Below are 18,919 nucleotides of genomic sequence, written 5' to 3' on the forward strand. Positions count from 1 at the left end.
TCTGAAGATTTTCAAATTTGTTTCTACATCGCGCCAAAGCCACGACGCGTTGACGTCACCGATACGTGATTGAGTTCCACGGGTGCGTTACTCAGCACTGCCACCTGCTGGAAAAACACTGCTATTTTTTCTTCTATAGTCATTCCTCCTGTTCATACTGATCCCTTCATGATCCACTAAAAAAATTACTTGGGCCAAAATCCACAAGCCTGCTTCTGTGCAAAAACATATTTAAAATTTTATCTGAAGCTAATATGAAGCTTCAGTTGTTCAAATTAGTCAATTTAGGTGGATATCTTTCAATGTTAAAGGCTTTTTAGTGCCAAAGTTCCCCTTTACTATTCTTCCTCTGCAGCCAAACAGGGAAACACTGTCTGGGGAAATACAAAGAGAGAATTTGTTGCTAAAATAACTGTAATTGTGGCAGATATCCACTTGATATGACTAACTCAGACTGCTGAAGCCTCAAATAAACTTTTGAATACATTGCTCAAAACGAGGATTGTGGATTTTGTTGCCCCATCACTTATATTGTGAACACATTATGAGATCTGATGAACAGGAGGAATGATTACAGCAAGAAAAACCTCTGTCAGTGTTTATATGGATACCTGACTAATATTTTAGGACAAACTTCAAGTTTCATTATGCAAAACAAACTAGAGACAAAGGACCACACAAGCATGTTTTTTTGAGGTAGTAGCTGTATTCAAATGATTGACAACACAATCACCCCTTCTCCCTTGTACCAATGTTTCAGCTACAGAAATGACAATACTTTTCACAAAATGTCTTACTGCCTATACAGCACTCAATCAAATGTTAAAATGAAATGATTTAACTCACTACCACAGATGACTAATACTGGCAGGATGCAGCATTTGTCTTCATATTCTTTTGCCCTTGTTATATTTGAAAATTAAACTAGCGTCCCAAGGCTACGCAAAAGAAACTAACTATACAACAAAGCAAAGAATTACCAATGGCAAAACCGTTTTCAGAAAAAATACTAATGTTTTGGAGAAGTACATGTGAATACAGTATAGAGTATCATGGAAACTTGAATTGTTAAATCATTAGGGACAGTTGTAGTGTTTTATTGTTCACTCATAAAACAAAATATAAAAAAGAAGTCACAATGAGAGCACCAGAATGTAACAGGAAAAAAAAAATTGAAATTATTGTTAACCGTAAACAAAACAATATTTAAATACATTTGTAACTACTTGGCTCCTTCACACACACACTCCATCAGACCAAGGCAAGGTAAACCAAAGTAAACCAAAAATAACAAAAGCACCAAATTGTAAGGAAGATGAGAAACAAAAAGTTCTAGTAACTAATGAAGAAATATTCTTCTAATTTTTCATCTGATCATCGTCCACATTAACCGAGTGTTTTTATTTTCTCTTTCTGTCTTGAGAGCATCGTGGACAATACCTGCATTGCATTAATAAAAAATGAAACATAAACTGTTAGATGATTGACTTGACTTGAGTAATAATTTCATTGCACACATTGAAAATCAGACAGTAAATTACAGTCTCCATTTCAGTAACTGAGTTTCTTACCATTTGCCTCTGGGTTTGGTTGTCAGGCCCACACATGCAAAATGGAACCACTCAATGGAGCACTGGAGAGAAAACAGAAAAGGTTGCAAATGGTAAACTTACAGAAAACTAGTGTTCAAAACACACAATCAAAAACTAAATCAGTCCTTTCAAGGAGAGACATCACGTATGAGTAGTGAATAACATTAATTCCAGTTTTTATATAAATGTACATTGTCATGACTTTTGTGATACTTACATTGATATATTTAGTTGTTTAAAGATTAGGTTGGTGATTTTCTGTTTTTCTTATTGTCAACAAACCAACAATCAATTGATCCTGACTTACAAGTATTGTATGTGGATCAAAACCCTGATCTATCATATTCCTCAGTGCTGTAAACCTTCGTTGTCCAAAAATGTGTTAATGAGCCACACCGTTGTACAAGGGGACATGTTCCTTGTTACTGAAGAGCGTCGCTACTTGAGTTTGTTTAGAAACAGCTCCAAAGACTAAAACAGTGTTTTCACTCTGTAAAGTATTTTCCTGTCAAAAAGAGGCCACCGCTACTTTTACTGTTTGGAGCTGTTTCTAACCAATCTACGGTAGTCCCTGTCTTCAGGGACGAAGGAACATGTCATCCAGTGCAGCAGTGTGGCTCACTGATGAGTTTTAAATCATTTTTTGACAACAGAGGCCTACAGCACAGAGGAAAAAATATATCAGGCTTGGATACACACACAACATTTCTAAGTAGGATGAGTTCATTGTTTGTTTTTAAATGGTATTGTTATTTAAATAAATACACACTTAAATAAAATCACAAGTTGTTTGGACAGAAACACGCCAAAAATGTAGGAAAATCTCCTGAAGCCAAAAGAGGCCGTGAAACAAAACTCACATCGGTATTGTCACAGCCGATCATCTCGCCGTACGACACCTGATGACACAGACAGTAGGTGGGTTCATTGGGGTCCACTGGCATGTCCAGCACATCAGATGGGTGCACATTCCCAAAGTTGGAAGAAGGGCTGTTGAACTCTCCTCTGAAGATTGACAAAAAAGACATTGTAAATATGTGAGTACGATTTATAAAATTAAATTGTAATACTAAATAACATATTAACTACAAACACACGTTCACCAAAACCAGGAAAGTAGATATAAAACATACGGCTGAAGGAGTTTGACTTTCTTCTGTGCACTCTTGGGACTGCCGTCTTCATCTGAGCTCTTCACTTTAGACCTTGTTTTAGCCGACTTTTTTTCCTTCTGTCTGGAGTCAGCTGGAGTTACACAGACACTTACTGTAAGTGTTAAATAAGTTTTTTATTTATCTGTCAGGAAAGTCATCAGTACAAAAAATTGAAAGTGAAATATGATAGTAATATAGTGGAAACACACCTTTCTTTCCCTTACTGGAGGTGGAATCATAATCTGTGCTCTCGATCTGCTTTTCCTTCAAGTCAGCTTCAAATCGGGCCAGGTCTGTGTCAAGACGTCTGATGTGTTTGTCAACCTGCAGAAAGGAAAATGGAAGTTCAGCAGACTGAATGTAATGTATACGCCACGATTATTCAGGCCTGTAACTAGTTATTTAAAACATATATATATATATTTATACAGATGTAAATCAGTGTGTCTGATACTAACCATCTCATAGGTCTGCATGGCCAGTTGCACCTTATCATCTCCAAACTCCTTACATTTGCTGTATGACTGTTGGATTTGCCTCAGTATAGACAGCTTTTGCTCAGAGGAAAGAGTTCGGGCGTTGGCTGTGTACTCTTTAGCCAGGGAGTCTATCTGTCCTTTTAGATCTGAAAAGACAGACATGAAGTAAAAATCTCTAAAACAACATTTTGACAATTCAATCATCATTAACAGTGTGATAAAATGTTGATCTGTACAGTAGTTAGTTCTGAAATATAAAGAAGATCAGATGAGAGAAATATGTTTGTTTTCTTGCTTTGGCATTCTTAGTATTTATGTTTCTATAGGTTTGCTTCAACCTGGATAAGCACTACATAACACAGCTGCTGCAGACCGCTTGTTTTTTCACACTTTCTTTCACAGTTCATTGTTCTTCTCACCCTCTGTGCGTTGATCTAGATCCCTCATCAAGTTGAAGTTTCTCTGCAACTCGAAAGGCAGGTTTTCTATGCCTGGTGTGGTGAAGGAAGGGGGACAACAAACAGTTTTTAATTTCACTGAAACCAACATGTGATCATAGTAATTAGATGTATTTAAGGTTTATTTGATAGGGACAGAAACAGTGCACATAGACAAACTGAGAACAGCTAACCGACTTTAGTGTTTATAGTGGGTGATAATTTGCTACATCCGTAACAGGAAGGGCTTTTGAGAATATAAGAGATTAAACCAGTAAAAAGAAAGTAAACTGAGTCAAGTAAGATACAGTAAAACAAGCAGGACATCTCACTAGCTGTTAGCTCATTTTTTTTCTCTCTGTCTGCCATTAAGCTACAATTCACAAAATATTATAATTAAAACGGGCAAATCAGTTAAAAGAGGAAACATGAAAATGACCTCGCTTAATGCGTGAAATACAACTACGTTAACTCGGTTAATGTGTGTGCAATACGATGTCAAACAGCATAATTATCTTCGTTATTCCAGCAAATAGACTGAGCCGGATCCCGCTACGCGCCAGGACGAGGTTAAAACCCTCTGTGGCGCCAACAGGGTGGCGAGAGGCTTTATTACACAATGAAACCCAAGTGTCAAATGTCTAAGTGGTTTGAAACCCTTTTTAACATTTTTAAAAGTGTGATATATAGCTTACTGTCCAGATAATGCTCCAAATACATCCCCGCCGCCATCTTGGAAAATGTAAACAACACAGCTTCCGGTGAGAAGCGGAAGCATCTGATTGGTTGTCTCCACACAGCCTGACAACACTAATGGAAGAATAGTATGCATCTGTAAACTGTACAAAACTCTTACATTACATCAATACTAGCGATCTGACTTTACAGATTGAAAAGGATGCACATTAAATACACTTTTAATGTATTTTCAGTCACTTTAATCCCCCTCTTACTGTTTCAACAGCTGGATGTTTGAGCTTCACTGTGCAGAATGATGCATGTTCAGAGAGTTAAGACTAGAAGACTGTTTTCACATTCATCTGCTGAGAATGGAAAGTTTATCTGTGCTAACTGATTTTTTTTAAAGGGTGGGTGTACAAGCATGATTTGTGACATCCTGACTAGTTTTGAAGCCAATCCTGGCTCATATATGGAAACTTGAAGCCTCCAGTGCACACACGCTGAGTGGACTGTACAGTGAAGTAAGAGACATCTTTCTTTCTCTCGTCTCTCAAATTGACACCACCTTCAATGTAGTTCAGACTAGTTACAATTTCAATCAAATATATCTTTTTATGTGTTTAAAAAGAACTCCTTGAGTGGCAGTTGTAGATATCTGAAACCAGAATTGTCCAAATGTAATTAGGGATGGTCAAGTCAGTTATTAGATGCTAAAAGTGGCATTAACATTTAGCTTTAACCATCACACAACTAGATTATCTAGATGTACCTAAAAAAAAAGAAAAACTTTCCACTGATGAATGATGAATTGAACAAGTGATGAGAAAATGACCTTAAAAGATTTATTATGTCTCAGATTTACAGAGGTTGTCCCACCCTGCATTTAAATCAACAGACATACATAATGAATATTCTGTAATACAAATAAAAAAATGGATAACCCAACAATATCAAGAGTAGAGTTTACTGTACCAGTCAAATTCATCTGTACACAGTCCTGTTACAATCATACTTGACTGACTAATACAGTAGGATTTCTCATCAGAGCACACACACACCTCAATACTCGTTAGCTGAACAGTAAGTCTGGGCTGAAGTCGCTCTGTAAGGAAGCTCTTACATCATCTAGTACATCTGAACACACTGTACATCTGATCATTCTCCACCAGTTTGTTTCTGCAGCATGTGCTTCAACTTTTGGAATTTATTCTTGCCGATTCTATTACTTGCTTTCATGGGTGATTTTCTCTTATTGGCCTGCTTTTTCTCAAATCTGCTCCCTTCCTTTTTGTCAGCTTTTGATGTTTTGGTCTCATCAGCTGCCTTCGCTGTGGGTTTCTTGGCTCCTGACCCCTTCACAGTCTCTCCATCCATCTTGGCGATCTTTGCTTTTTTGGGTCCAGCAGGTGAGTCCTTTTTGCCTTTGGGCTGGATGTTTGCTGTTTTCTTGGCTGCTGTTCCGTTGGCTTGGGCTTTTTCCTTTGACTTGCCTGCCTTGCCTGCCTTGCCGGGGACGGTCTTCTTGGTCTTGTCGCTTTCAGATGGTTTCTCATCAGGAGAATCTGTAACTACCGTTGCCTCGGGAGCCTCTGTGTTCTCTTCTTCTAAATTAGTAGAAGACAGACAGAGGATGAGTTCACAATAAACAGGGTAAGAACAATGCTGAAAGTCAACGTGCAGCGATAAGAATAAAAATGTTACCTTTGCCTGTGGGTGCAGTTGGAACTACATTGGAGAACTTCTTCAGCTTGGCCACAAAGAACCCGTCCATATTGTGAGAATGAGGGTAAAACCGCCGTGAGAGTTTGAGAGTTGGATGGAATCTACGTTCTTTGAACCTAAATGAGAAAATGTGCATTTGACAGTCAGAGAGCTTGTCTTTCAATAACTAATAACGACTGAGAGGTTAACACAGATATCTTATTTACCTGGTGAAGCCTTCCTTGCCAAAATCAAGTCCAGTGGGAACTAACTTCACATTCCTTTTCTTTAAAGCGTAGTCCACCACCCATTCATTCTCCTCCACCTACAAGAACACATGAATAACAAACATGTTCTGCTCAATAATGCTGACCATTGACACTAATACCGTGTTGTGTGTGTTATATGAACTATGCGCATTCACACGCGACTGATACTGGATTTTTGGAGCCGACACAGATATCAGGGAGTGAAGGAACGATGTATAGTCCAATAATCTTATACATACAGAATATATACTTACTAGCACATTCTTTGCACTGATCCCTCAAATGTGATTATCAAACACAACAGATTTGTAACAGAGGTATGATATTTCACAGTTAAACAATAATTTAATAATTATAATAACTATAAATAAATAAAACAGAAAAATAATTGTATGTGTACATGTTAAACTTAAAATGATCATACATATATAAAATGCTGCCTCTTTAACTTTAAAAAGGCACATATTGCTCAACATCTACACCTGTACTGATATATCTGTGATAGACCAATATCTGCTGATAATGTATCAGTCTCTAATGTGCATATAGAGTAGACATACCATTATTGAACATGTGCAGTAGATCAGATATCCTCCTGTAGGGGATTCAGCATTGACAGAGTCGATGGCAGACAGAATCAACTCTTTCTGCAAATGGGCAGAGCGCAGGATGTCGGCCTCATCCTGTCAGGAAATAAAAGGGACCACAGCAAAACAGTATTAAAACACTTAAAAACCAAATGCAAGTGTCTGTATGAGTGTATACTTGGAAACAGTGAATGATGTTTTACCTTACTGGTCTTCACAGCAGGGTCTTTAGCGATGACTCCTGTGCCTGAGCACGGAGCATCAAGCAGCACTCTATCAAACCCTCCCATCACCTGTAAGGGACATTTGCAACAGTTCAGTAAACTATAAACTTCTCTAAAATAAATCTAAACCGTAGATACATTGCTAGTAAGCACATAAATGTACATTACCTTTGGGAACTGCCTGCCATCGTAGTTGCAAACCACTGTGTTGGTGACGCCCAGACGATGGATGTTGCCCACTACACTCTTCAATCTGTCAGCGTTGGCGTCGTTGGCCACGATCACCCCTGTGTTTCTCATCAGCTGAGCTAAGGGTGAAACATTCTAATTTATTATACTGTTCAACACATTTTATTTCCACCTGAGAAACATATACATTTACCAATTCAATTACAAACTGCAGTACATCTTACCAATATAGGTGGTCTTGCCTCCTGGAGCTGAGCTCATGTCCAACACAAGCTCTCCCTCCTGTGGTGAGAGCGCCATGACTGGCAGGAAACTGGAGGCTCCTTGCAGCATGTACTGACCAGCCAGATACTCTGGAGTGGCACCTGTTATAGAATATGATGGGAATTAAACTAATGACATTTTCTCAACCTCAGCATATATCCATGTACACTGAATATTTATGGATGAATGAGTGTAGATTGTTTTCTCAAATGCATCAATAACATAAAAACAATCATCTTCATTTAGTTATTATCAGATGGTGGTACAATAAAATACACAGTCAACAAAATCCCTGTCTAATATTAATACTTGTAGCTACAATCGATCATATTCTCCAATAAAGACCCTTAATGGCTCCATTTAAATGGCTGACAGTCTTACCTATGGGCACTGAGGAGTCGTAGATGACCAAACCCACTTTGGACCATTTTCCCAGTGGATCAAGGTTAACTCCTCTGTTGATTAAGGCCTAAACAAGGAAATACACAAAGACCAGTGGTCAGTATATGAGCACCTGAGAGCAGATTATGGTTATTTCTAGTCAGGTCTGATGAGTCTCTGTGTTCATGGTGGTTACTACACTAACAAAATAATCTAAACTACATTCTGGATTAAACAAACAGATATACTAGCTGTGGTTAATATTTACAACTCTAGGTCACTTCAAATCAGTTTTGTGACGACATCAGTAGATTTTTTAAAGTCCCCTCACATATCATATATCAATTTTAATCTATGTATTTAATATGATTTAAGACAATACAGCTCCAGACAAACATATCAATGATGAACCAGCTGAGAACCAGAGGTGCTGGCTCACATGATGAACATGTTTAAGAAAAGGAAGATGAACCCTAAGGTGTGCCAAAACAATTCAAGATTCAAGATCTGCACATCAAGGCATATTTGACTCATGTATTCCTGTCATTTGAAGTGCCTGGTTACACTTTGAGAAATTAAAACAGATCAACTTTGAAAGACGTTTTTCTGTAAACTGACTATTACTGTAAACGTTTCTGTGAATTGTGACACTTGAAAATATTGTAATTGGTCATTTAATTGATATCTTCCACTCCTAGAAGTTACCTGTGCAAGGTCCCGCCTCCTTGTTTTCAGCGTGTTGGTCCGGATTGTGACAGGTCTGTGAACTTCATTGGCCTCCAGGAAATCAACCAACTTTTAACAAAAAAGAAGACATGAACATGAACACCTCATACTCATTTAACCCGACACACAATCTCAACCTCATATACATATACTTATCCAGTCTCCTCATAGGACAACAGGCACGACTACAAACTCATATAATTGTGTACATACTGAATATTTACGACGACATGAACATGAACGTTTCAGTAATGAGGATGTAGCGTCCTTTGCTACCACACACCTCTGACAGAGGGAAGAGGTCCATTAACTTCTCGATGAGGAAGTTGTTATAGCTGTAATAGGTGCAGAGATCCTTCTTCAGGAGAGAAATGTACTCGGCTCTCTCTTTCCCCTCCTCTCTTTTTGTTGAGAAATTACAAAGGACGTCAATGTTGTCCTTTATTCTTTGATAGATTGACTTCAGGTCTAGTGGCAGTACACCTTAAAAAAAATGCAGATAAGGAAAAGATTTAGTTTGTAGGACGGTTAAATGTACTGTTTTTAAAGTAACAGGAATATAATTAGAAGTCACTCACTTTCCTTCTCACTCTCCTCTGCCCCAGGTAGTCTGAATTTATCCATTTCATCTATGTTGGCTTGAACTGTGTCTTCCTCATCCATGTCAGCATCTGATTTATCTTCATCATTGTCGTCATCATCATCATCATCATCATCATCATCATCATCGTCGTCGTCACTCCCTAGACCCATGGTTTCCTTCAGCTTTTTCGCTTTCTTGGCTGCACGCTCAATGGGAAGAAGCTAAATGAGAAACAGAACAGGGAACAAGATCTGAGGTGATTAGTTGCCCCCCCCAGAAAGTCGTTAAATTCTACTAAAAACTGTATTTTTAACATCAGGAACAACCCAGAGCCATTTCACACACCTCCTCTCCATCACTTTCCTCCTCAGCTCCTTCTTCGCCACTGCCATCATCAAGTGTACCGTAGTCATCAACCATTTCTTCATCGTCATCATCATCATCTTCCTCTTCATCCTCCTCCTCCACTTCTTTCAATTTTGCAGCCTTCTTTCCTTCCTTCTTTCCTTGGTCTTTTCCACCTTTCTTCTGCTGCTGCTCCTCTTCCTCATCTTCTTCTTGCTCCCAGATCTCATCGCTGTCATCCTCATTCTCAGGTTCATTGATTTTGCGCTTCCTCTTTGCTGGTGTCAACCATTTATTGTTCTCATCAGTGAATCCTTAAAAAAAAAAAAAAAAAAAAGATTAATAAATAAATACCATCAATTCTGTGATTCGGATGAGATCAAGGACTCCTGAAACACCAGAAATGATGGGAGATCTATAATCTAATTTATCACAGCTTCCTGTTATACTGTTGCTTCATCACTGCAGATGCATCACATTATATTCTGCTTACAGTTAATCAGACAATCCTTTAAAAATATGTGGTTTAAAGAAATCTGTCAAATTACATCCGTGTTTTTTCAATGTCATTCATTCACTTTCTGACACGATGAAATTAATTGCAAGCTAAACATTGTACATTTCCTTTAGTAGCATAAAGAATGTCTTTTGTATACAGATAACATCATAACCTCAATCACTAACACTGGTGTAGTTACCTTTCTTGGGCTTCTCCTTGGCAGGCGCTTCCACTTTTTGGACTCTCTTTGCAGCTCTGGAAAATAACAAAATGAATGAGCAACTTGGAAACAGTGAGTATCATTTCATGTAATGTGAGCTGTCATCATCTTACCTTTTCCTGCCTCGACTTGACAGACGTTTTGGTCCAGTATCCTCTGCAAACAGATAAAAAAACACATTAATAAACCAGCAACAATGATTTTATGTAATTGTAACGTTCTACGGTACACATTCTCACAGTCAGCACATTGAAAAGCAAGATATATGGCACCATAATTACCATCAGTTAGAAACTTGACCAACTCAGTCTCTGCCCCTTGCTGCTTCTTGGTTTTCTTCCCGGGGCCTCTCTTCACCTTGGTGGTGGGATCCAACTTCCGACCCATGACTCTCAGCTACAAGAGCACTCTGAGAAGAAAAAGGAAACAAGGACAGGTTGTTTAAAATGAAAATGTTAGTGTGTTAGAGCAAAAGCCATAATTGTTCCTGTCTTCAGACAATGTTCTGTTGTAATGGGACTTATTCTTTTACAAGTAGACAGCTAGAGGACACCATAGTAGAGAAGACTGAGTGATACGCAAGACTTGCATGAATACATATACCTTATTACTACTTTAGAGTTAACTCATGTTGTACTCAACTGAAGTTAATAACAAAATAATTCAAAAATCCCACTCATCAGGCTGAATGTCCCCTCCCATCTGCTCTGGTTTGAAAATTAACAACTTTTGGTAATATCATCACTGCCTGGTACAAAATCACCATTGTACTTTGTTGATTGTTACACTTCTTCTCTATTGCTTGTGATATTTCTTATGTACTATGTAACCCTACTTCCAGTTGTTTCTTACTTTATGTATAAGTCTAGGTCTGGTTCTCATTGCAGGTGTACCTAGTCGGTTAATCAAAGAGTTTGTAGCACAGGCTTCTGTCCATCTGTGCTTAAACAGTGCACACAGCAAAGGAAAAAACTATGGCACTCCGTCTTCAGGTGAAATAATATTGTGAATGTATTCTTCAAGCATAAATTCTGTGTTAAAAGAAGTGGATAGTAAAACATATTCAGAGTTATCGTAAATACTATAAGACCGCCAGCATGGCCATATCAGAAGAGAAAACATCCTTCATTTCACTCAAACTACCCACCCGATACTTACAATACTTTTAGGTATTTAAAATGAATTCAGGAATACATTGTCGGAGACACCAATATGTGAAATCATAATATGAGTATTATTACCGTTTACTAGTGACAGAGAGAAGCGTTATGACATTATGAGTTAAACAAACCTTACCCCGCTGGCAGCGCAGCCAACAATAAGCACCTCGGTTATTGATATTAACTAGTTAGACAAACCAATCGGTCTACAAACAACGAGTGAGACCTAGCAGAGTTTCTTCATATACTCACAGACAAATCTGTTATTAGTTGATCCAACTTCTGATAGTAAAACGCAGCTTAAAATACGCACACGTGAATTTTCCTTCAACACGTTGTAGAAGAACATCCGGCGCACATGAGTGACGTAGGGACCTTTTTTTACTTTATTGAGAGCATAGAAGAACAATGGTTACATTACTATGAATTGAACTTTCATTGTAACTCAAAAACCTAAAAATTACAGGTTTATACAATAAAGAAAATCAGCCATAAAGGTAACATTAATCAGCGTAGAAATCTCTTGCCACAATCTGACAGTATAGTAGCCAAAATAAATACATTAAAATCACTCTTTAGTCTTTTAAGAACATGTTTTACAGGGTAGAGTTTGTGTATGAGTTTAAAGGAAACAATTGGTATTCACAGACACACACTTGCTAGCAGTGTTGGGAGAAGGTTTAGAAAATACATTTGTTTTATATTAATAGACAACAAGCGTTACAAATATCCAGATGTTACTTCAGCACTCACTAATGTATTCAGCTTAATGAAGAGGAGATGAATCATTTTCTCATTTATTTGATGTCTGTACTCATTCAACTAACTTTTTGAGTCAAGTTTCCTTATTAATCTGGGAGAATTGTAAGGTCTTGGTCCCTATTACAGAACATACGGTCTTATTTTTAAATGTAGAGACTAACAACATTGACATTTATTTGTCTCTGGGTAAAAGAACAACATATTCACAAAGTCAGATTTCTTTCTGTCTGCAAAGTATCTGAAAACCATTGGTGGAAGAGTAGAAAGGGGCCCTCAATGATGGGAGAGAAAAAAAAATGTGCATACTTTTGTTATTGTTCTGCTCTTGATGTTGATAATTATGGTCGCTGTAAGAAATAAACAAATATGTCCAAAACATGGTTTCCACCTGACAGTCGGGTTATTAAATCGGAATAATGTAAAAATTGTAGCATGAGCCCAAGGGCCCCTGGCAGTATTAATCCAGCCTAGCTGAAAACCAACCAGTTTACACAGTATGTCACAATTTATATACATAAAATTCAATACATTGGAAAACAAAAAAGCTTGGTAATTTCTGTAATATGTGTCTTTTAGATTAAACACTTTTATTTCTGTTTGTGTATTTTATCTTTATGTCTTGTAATAGTACTGTGCTGTTAATAAAGCTCTTTTTTTTTTAAAGGAGGGGAGAAAAAAAATCTTCCAGTGACGCTTACTTTCTGCGACGGTCCGGCAGAAGAAGTAACATCATGGCAGCTCCTAACGTGAACAAACGTGGTCTTGAACATTTGGACGAATATGAACCCAAACCTGCCAAACACCTCCGCAGCCTACACGACCGTATGGCGGAGAGGCGGCTGGTGGTTATTCTGGAGGGAGCATCGTTAGAAACAGTGAAGGTAAACCTGCAGCGTTGTGTCTCTGTGTTGTTGTGATGGAGCTTCATCTAATCCATCACATCATTAAACTTTTATACATGAATACAAACAGGGCTGGGCTATACAGTTGCAATCAAAAATTATTTAACCCCCATGTTTTCTTGCCACTGTTGCTCATGTGGGAATGTTGGGTCTCTTTAAAGTTAAAACCTGAACAGTTTGGTTTAGAAACTGCTCTATGTGGAAAGTGCCTTGAGATAACTCTGTTGTGATTTGGCGCTATACAAATAAAGATTGGTTGACTGATAAAGATTGATTGCATTTTAGGTTTATTGGCAAAATTAAATTTTTTTCAGGTGTTTGCATTAAACAAATTACACAAGAACTAGTTAAATAAAACTAATATTACAAGGATTTTATCCAAATTCAACACTAAATCCTACTTTCTATGACAACTGCAATCTCAAAAACACCCCCCCCCCCCCCCCCCCCCCGAATAGAAATCCTCTTAAGAGCACACATTTGCAAATCAGATGTGGTCTAAAGCACACTGATGCAACATATCAAGGGCTTCATTAGTTGGGAGGGCAAGATGGATTCAATCAAGTATCAGGTAATCCTGGGAGAAAATGTCACCTTCCAACAGGACAATGATCCCAAGCATACCTCAAAGTCCACCAAGGCTTGGTTTCAGAAGAAGTCCTGGAAGATACTAGAGTGGCCATCACAGTCGTCTGACTTGAACCTCATTGAAAATCTCTGGTGGGATTTGAAAAAGGTTGCAGTTGCGCAAACCCGAGAATATTAGTGAAGTGAAGGCCTTTGCCCATGAGGAAGGGCTAAGATCCCTCAGGAACGCTGCCAGAGGCTGGTGTGTGGCTATGCATCACGTTTGCAGCAGGTCATAACAGCAAAAGGATGCTCTAGTTCTACTAAGTACTAAAGATGCTTGTCATGAGGGGGTTGAATAATTCAGAGACTGCAGTAGTCATTAAAAGTGGTATTTTGTGTTGAATTTGGAGAAACCACTTGTAATATGAGTTGTTTTGGGCTATTAAAATAGTTCTTGTTTGATTTGTTTATTGCAAACAGCTGCTAGTTTGTACATTTTGCCAATAAACCTCATTTGCAGTGGGGGTTGAATAATGTTGATTGCAGCTGTATCTATATTATAGATTGATAGTAGACTAGATATCATCTTAGATTTTAGTTATTGTAATATCATGATATGGCATAAGTGTCTTTTTCCTGGTTTTAAAGGCTATATTACAGTGAAGTGATTTCATTTTCTGAATTTACTGATTGTTCTCTAGCTGGTGTACTATTTGCTTTTACCCATGTAGTCATTTTATTTGATCTCTTTCACCCTTACGCTGCTACTTTTTTTTTCACTGTGTTTTATCTTAATTACAACCACATCAATATATGTTCTGTGCTTGTTTTTCTTCTTCTATTATTCCAGGTCGGCAAAACCTTCGAGCTGTTGAACTGCGACCAACACAAAAATATAATCATTAAAAGTGGAAGAAATCCAGGACACATTAGACCAGATATCACACATCAGGTAATCACTCATTTCAGGATAAGATAAGATACGATAGACTTTATTGATCCCTTGAGGGAAAATTGGCATGTTACAGCAGTGCAGGAAGTAGGGCTGGGTACTGGGCAAAAATAGAAAAGTTGTCCAAGTTGTTTTATTTATTTGTGGTTATGAAATAACAACAAACATTAAAGTTAACTGTCATGTTTAATCTTAATTCAAGTGAATGAAACAGATGGACACAGACTGTCAACAAAAATGAATGCTAAATTCTATTGATCGGCACAGTTTCTTTCAAATAATGGAGTAGACTCCTTAAGGCGATGGCAAATACATTTTTAGACTCATCTCTTCCACTCCGAGCGTCCTCTCTAATGTTTCTCCTTCTCTGGAGTATTTATGGCAGTGAGAAATTACACGCTCCACTGATTCCTCTATTTGACAGAGCTCCGTTATCCTGAGGGATGTTTGTTTCATGTAGCACATTACTAGCCTGCTCAGTTGCTGATTGGCCAACGGCGTGTACCAATATTATTCAATGTATGCATGGGGAGGGGGCTGTGTGCTAGAGAATGAGAACATGATTAGTGATACGACGATGATGGAAAAAATGATTTAAACTTTTCTGATTTGTTTTTCGTAACATTTTCCTTTTTTTAACACTTGCCTGTCTTAAAATGGGGATGTTTAACCTTTTATATAATGAAAGCTTGAAAGTGAATGTATGTATAAAAGATGTTGTTTCTTTCCACTAGTGTCTGCTCATGTTGATGGACAGCCCGTTGAACAGGGCAGGCCTGCTGCAGGTTTACATCCACACAGAGAAAAATGCCTTAATAGAGATCAACCCACAGACACGCATCCCAAGAACCTTCCCCCGCTTCTGTGGCCTTATGGGTAAATGACCAATGTTAAAAGCTTTCTGTGTGTGTTACGCTACATTCATGTTGAGTTGATCTTTGTGTATGTTAAAAATGGTGTTGTGGTTTCCGGTGCTGCTGTAAACCTTTCACCTTTGTCCTCTCTTATCTTAGTTCAGCTGCTGCACAAGCTGAGCGTCAGGGCGGCCGATGGTCCTCAAAAGCTTCTGAGAATGATTAAAAACCCAGTGTCTGACCACCTTCCTCCTGGCTGCCCCCGCATCGCCACCTCCTTCTCTGCCGGAGAAGAAGCGGTCTGCCCTCGGACCGTGGTGCCTGAGGGTCCGGCTGCGGTGGTGATTGGAGCGTTCGCACACGGAGCGGTGAGAAACGGCTCTAAATGGTCTCTGTTTTAAGTTAAATATCAGATAATCTGTTTTTACTGATCCGGCTGTGTCTTTTATCAGGTGAACGTAGACTACACAGAGAAGACCGTGTCCATCAGTAACTACCCCCTCTCTGCCGCACTGACCTGTGCCAAAATGTGCTCTGCGTTTGAAGAGGTGTGGGGTGTCGTGTGACAAACAAATCAGTACTACAGAACTACTGATCCTGACCTGGCAGAGAAAGAAGACCACGTGGACGTTTTTGGGTGGACTAGGAATGGTTATGATGGAGACCAAACGTCAGAAGTGATGTTACATGGACAGCAGACATGTATCCTGTTATATATGTGTGTATAAGTATGACGACGTTTGGCCACCATGTGGAATATACATCCAGAGGGTTTTTGTACCAGTTGCACCACCTACATATATTTTGTATTATGAATAAATACTGTTGTTAAAATTATTAATAAATCCAGTTACATTAAAATGTATAATTAAAACATGAGTCGTGTGTTTTCATCTAGACCAGAAAGAGTAAATAGAAGGAAATGGCAGTAGAAAAAATATAATGCATGGTAATAAAGTACCTGAGAACTTGCAACTTGAGCATAAAATAAAAATAAGTATCATAAGAAAATTCAGTTTCAGGTTGATGGTTTATTACTATTCTCCATAAATTACTCCAAACTACAAAAACAAACAACTTCTAATAGTAAGATCTTCTCCTGGCCGCCCTGCGCTGCTGTGGTCTTGATCTTAATCTCATTTTAGAAAACCTCCGTCTTCGTTGTTGTCTTCTGTGGGAATATTTATATCGATAATAGTTTTGCTTTTGTCCACGACTCCGAGTCCTTTGAGGCCTCCTTGGTGATCTTCGAACTTGTGCTGTTCGGTTATTTACAGGTCTGCATTTCCTCCCTGCTGGCTTTACTGATTTTCTCCTTGCTTTGAGTGTCTTGCTTCTTAATCTGTATGATATGGCTGCTGGTTTGCGAGTCTTTCCTTTGGGTTTTTGTGATCTGGCTGCCGGTTTGTGAGTCTTTCCTTTTGGTTTTTGTGATTTGGCTGCTGGTTTGTGAGTCTTTCCTTTTGGTTTTTGTGACTTGGCTGCTGGTTTACGAGTCTTTCCTTTGGGTTTTTGTGACTTGGCTGCTGGTTTGCGAGTCTTTCCTTTTGGTTTTTGTGATTTGGGTGCTGGTTTACGGGTCTTGCCTTTTGGCGATTTGGCAGCTGGTTTGCGACTCTTGACGTTTGGTTTTCTGGATTTGACTGCTGCTCTGGGAGTCTTTCTGGCTGGTCTGTGTGACGTTACTGCTCCTTTGGGGGGTTTGCTGGCTGTGGTGCTCTGTTTCAGGTCTTCTTTTGGTTGTGGAGATTTCCTCAGACTTGTCCTTATGTGTGTTGTGTCAACCACTTTCTGAATTATGTAAGAAATAATACATTGGAAATTACTTTCAAGTATGTTCCACTTACTTTTGAACACACACAATATACTGTTTATATGACATACAATTATCTGCCTTGCTGTATGCCACTGAGTGTATTTCCTGTTAATCCAAATTTACAGGCAAACGTGCAGCATTTACATTTTACCAAATTATGTAGGCCAAGACTTTTTACCTTATTGTTGAGGCTGAATGTTGCATTTCTTGTAGTTCTTACAAGTGTCTCGTTGTTGACTAGCCTTTTGGTCGCCACGTTAACCCGCCTGTTGTTCTTGGTGACATTGTAGCCTCCAGCAGCCAGCGTCTGCTTGAGCTCTGCCATGGAGATGCCACCTCTGTGTTTGCACTGGGAAACCACACTGAGGATGAGCTTGGAGACGTGAGGCGATGCCAGCGGCTCGGTGTTTGTCTTGGGTGCGTTCTCAGTCTCATTTTGAATCTGATACTTGAAGAGGCGAACAGGAGTCTCTGGAAGGTCAGCAGAGACAATATGAGTTTGTCACAAAATAAATAAACTAAACCAGACAGATTATATATGAATAAAGAATCAATATATTAGCTCCAAGGACCTAAGTGGCCTTTGTGATAAGATATAATGCATCTAGTTATCTCATTTCATTGTATTTATTAACTAGGGCTGTAGCTACCTTTTGAGTAGCCTTTGACAACCTTGAGAGGAGTTTCCAAATTTAATAAAATTTTACACAATGGGTCATTTATAAGACTATTCTGATGATTAATGTGAGAGGAAATGTGACCCGACTACACTGCTTTTTGTAAAAAAAAAAAAAAAAAAAAAAGGCCAAAAGCCGAAAAGGTTAGAAACCACTGACTTCATCTTCATCAATAAATTGTATTTAAAAAGCTTGTTGTGTCAAACCTTAATCTGAAAATGTTTCCCTCTGAAATGTGGGTTGGGGGGGCTGTCTGTGTCTAAGTATAAAGTAGCATTCAATGGAAATACACAAGTAATATACAAGTATCTCATAGTAATTAATTCAGAAATCTTGCTGTCAGTGTTTTATATGAAATTATTTTTTGTTTTAAGCTTCGCCAAAAATGATTAGCTCAACATTAGCAAGAATAAGGTCTAAATGAATGAGAATTCTTAACTTAGTGTATTTTCTTAATTTAAAAAATATCAGTTATCAATATATCTTTCTAAAAATCTCCAGACGACTGAATGTGTACATGGGAAGTTTTAGAGATAAGACATGAATTAGTAGGCTGTGGAGTATGCAGCATGTTAACATGGACTCAGTGGTTGAGTTACTTACTTGGCAGAGCATCGTTTCTCTCTCCGGTGGACTCCTCCTGCGGCTGGATGGCTCGTTTCAGTAGTCGGCCCAAGCGTTTAGCTCCTGCTTTTCCCAGGCCTTTCCCAGCTGGAGTTTTACTAGGTCTACCTATTAGTTTTATCAGCGTTAAAGGTTCATTTTCTCGTGCTTTAACGCCGATGTTAGCATGTTCCAGTGCTCCCCAGGTTGAAGCTATTATTTCTGATCCTTCTCTCCTCATTTTTTTGTTGGTAGCCTATTTCATATTTCAAACAGAAATATGAAAACTCTC

General features: G+C 38.5%; 4 protein-coding genes across 6 annotated transcripts; 1 reads left to right on the top strand and 3 right to left on the bottom strand.

Annotated features, from left to right (window-relative positions):
* Positions 1-694: 694 nt before the first annotated feature.
* ing4 (inhibitor of growth family, member 4) lies at positions 695-4,398 on the bottom strand. 2 transcript variants are annotated; one of them, XM_053326480.1, is made up of 8 exons: positions 4,358-4,398; positions 3,645-3,716; positions 3,205-3,371; positions 2,956-3,070; positions 2,726-2,837; positions 2,453-2,597; positions 1,572-1,633; positions 695-1,440 (listed from the first exon to the last, which is right to left on the bottom strand). In XM_053326480.1, the coding sequence occupies exons 1-8, from the start codon at positions 4,392-4,394 to the stop codon at positions 1,401-1,403; spliced, it is 750 nt and encodes a 249-aa protein (XP_053182455.1). In that variant the 5' UTR covers positions 4,395-4,398; the 3' UTR covers positions 695-1,400. The 2 variants fall into 2 exon arrangements, with proteins under 2 accessions (XP_053182455.1, XP_053182454.1); XM_053326479.1 differs by having other exon boundaries at positions 2,726-2,858.
* Positions 4,399-5,163: 765 nt separating this feature from the next.
* nop2 (NOP2 nucleolar protein homolog (yeast)) lies at positions 5,164-11,855 on the bottom strand. Of its 2 annotated transcripts, none has more exons than XM_053326416.1 (16): positions 11,744-11,855; positions 10,613-10,740; positions 10,445-10,487; positions 10,311-10,366; positions 9,613-9,926; positions 9,263-9,488; positions 8,968-9,167; positions 8,664-8,753; positions 7,959-8,046; positions 7,538-7,678; positions 7,293-7,432; positions 7,104-7,193; positions 6,874-6,996; positions 6,272-6,369; positions 6,045-6,181; positions 5,164-5,947 (listed from the first exon to the last, which is right to left on the bottom strand). In XM_053326416.1, the coding sequence occupies exons 2-16, from the start codon at positions 10,716-10,718 to the stop codon at positions 5,499-5,501; spliced, it is 2,301 nt and encodes a 766-aa protein (XP_053182391.1). In that variant the 5' UTR covers positions 10,719-10,740; positions 11,744-11,855; the 3' UTR covers positions 5,164-5,498. The 2 variants fall into 2 exon arrangements, with proteins under 2 accessions (XP_053182391.1, XP_053182392.1); XM_053326417.1 differs by having other exon boundaries at positions 11,805-11,835.
* A 1,111-nt stretch (positions 11,856-12,966) lies between these two features.
* emg1 (EMG1 N1-specific pseudouridine methyltransferase) lies at positions 12,967-16,397 on the top strand. Its single transcript, XM_053326485.1, has 5 exons — positions 12,967-13,134; positions 14,576-14,677; positions 15,412-15,553; positions 15,691-15,899; positions 15,984-16,397. Exons 1-5 carry the CDS (start codon positions 12,985-12,987, stop codon positions 16,095-16,097), a joined length of 717 nt encoding a protein of 238 aa, XP_053182460.1. The 5' UTR covers positions 12,967-12,984; the 3' UTR covers positions 16,098-16,397.
* LOC128366276 (histone H1-like) lies at positions 16,120-18,868 on the bottom strand. Its single transcript, XM_053326960.1, has 4 exons — positions 18,628-18,868; positions 17,526-17,818; positions 17,025-17,322; positions 16,120-16,133 (listed from the first exon to the last, which is right to left on the bottom strand). The coding sequence occupies exons 1-4, from the start codon at positions 18,866-18,868 to the stop codon at positions 16,120-16,122; spliced, it is 846 nt and encodes a 281-aa protein (XP_053182935.1).
* Between the last annotated feature and the right edge of the window lie 51 nt (positions 18,869-18,919).

This window comes from Scomber japonicus, chromosome 10, assembly GCF_027409825.1.
Source record: "Scomber japonicus isolate fScoJap1 chromosome 10, fScoJap1.pri, whole genome shotgun sequence".
NCBI classification, from domain to species: Eukaryota; Metazoa; Chordata; class Actinopteri; order Scombriformes; family Scombridae; genus Scomber; species Scomber japonicus.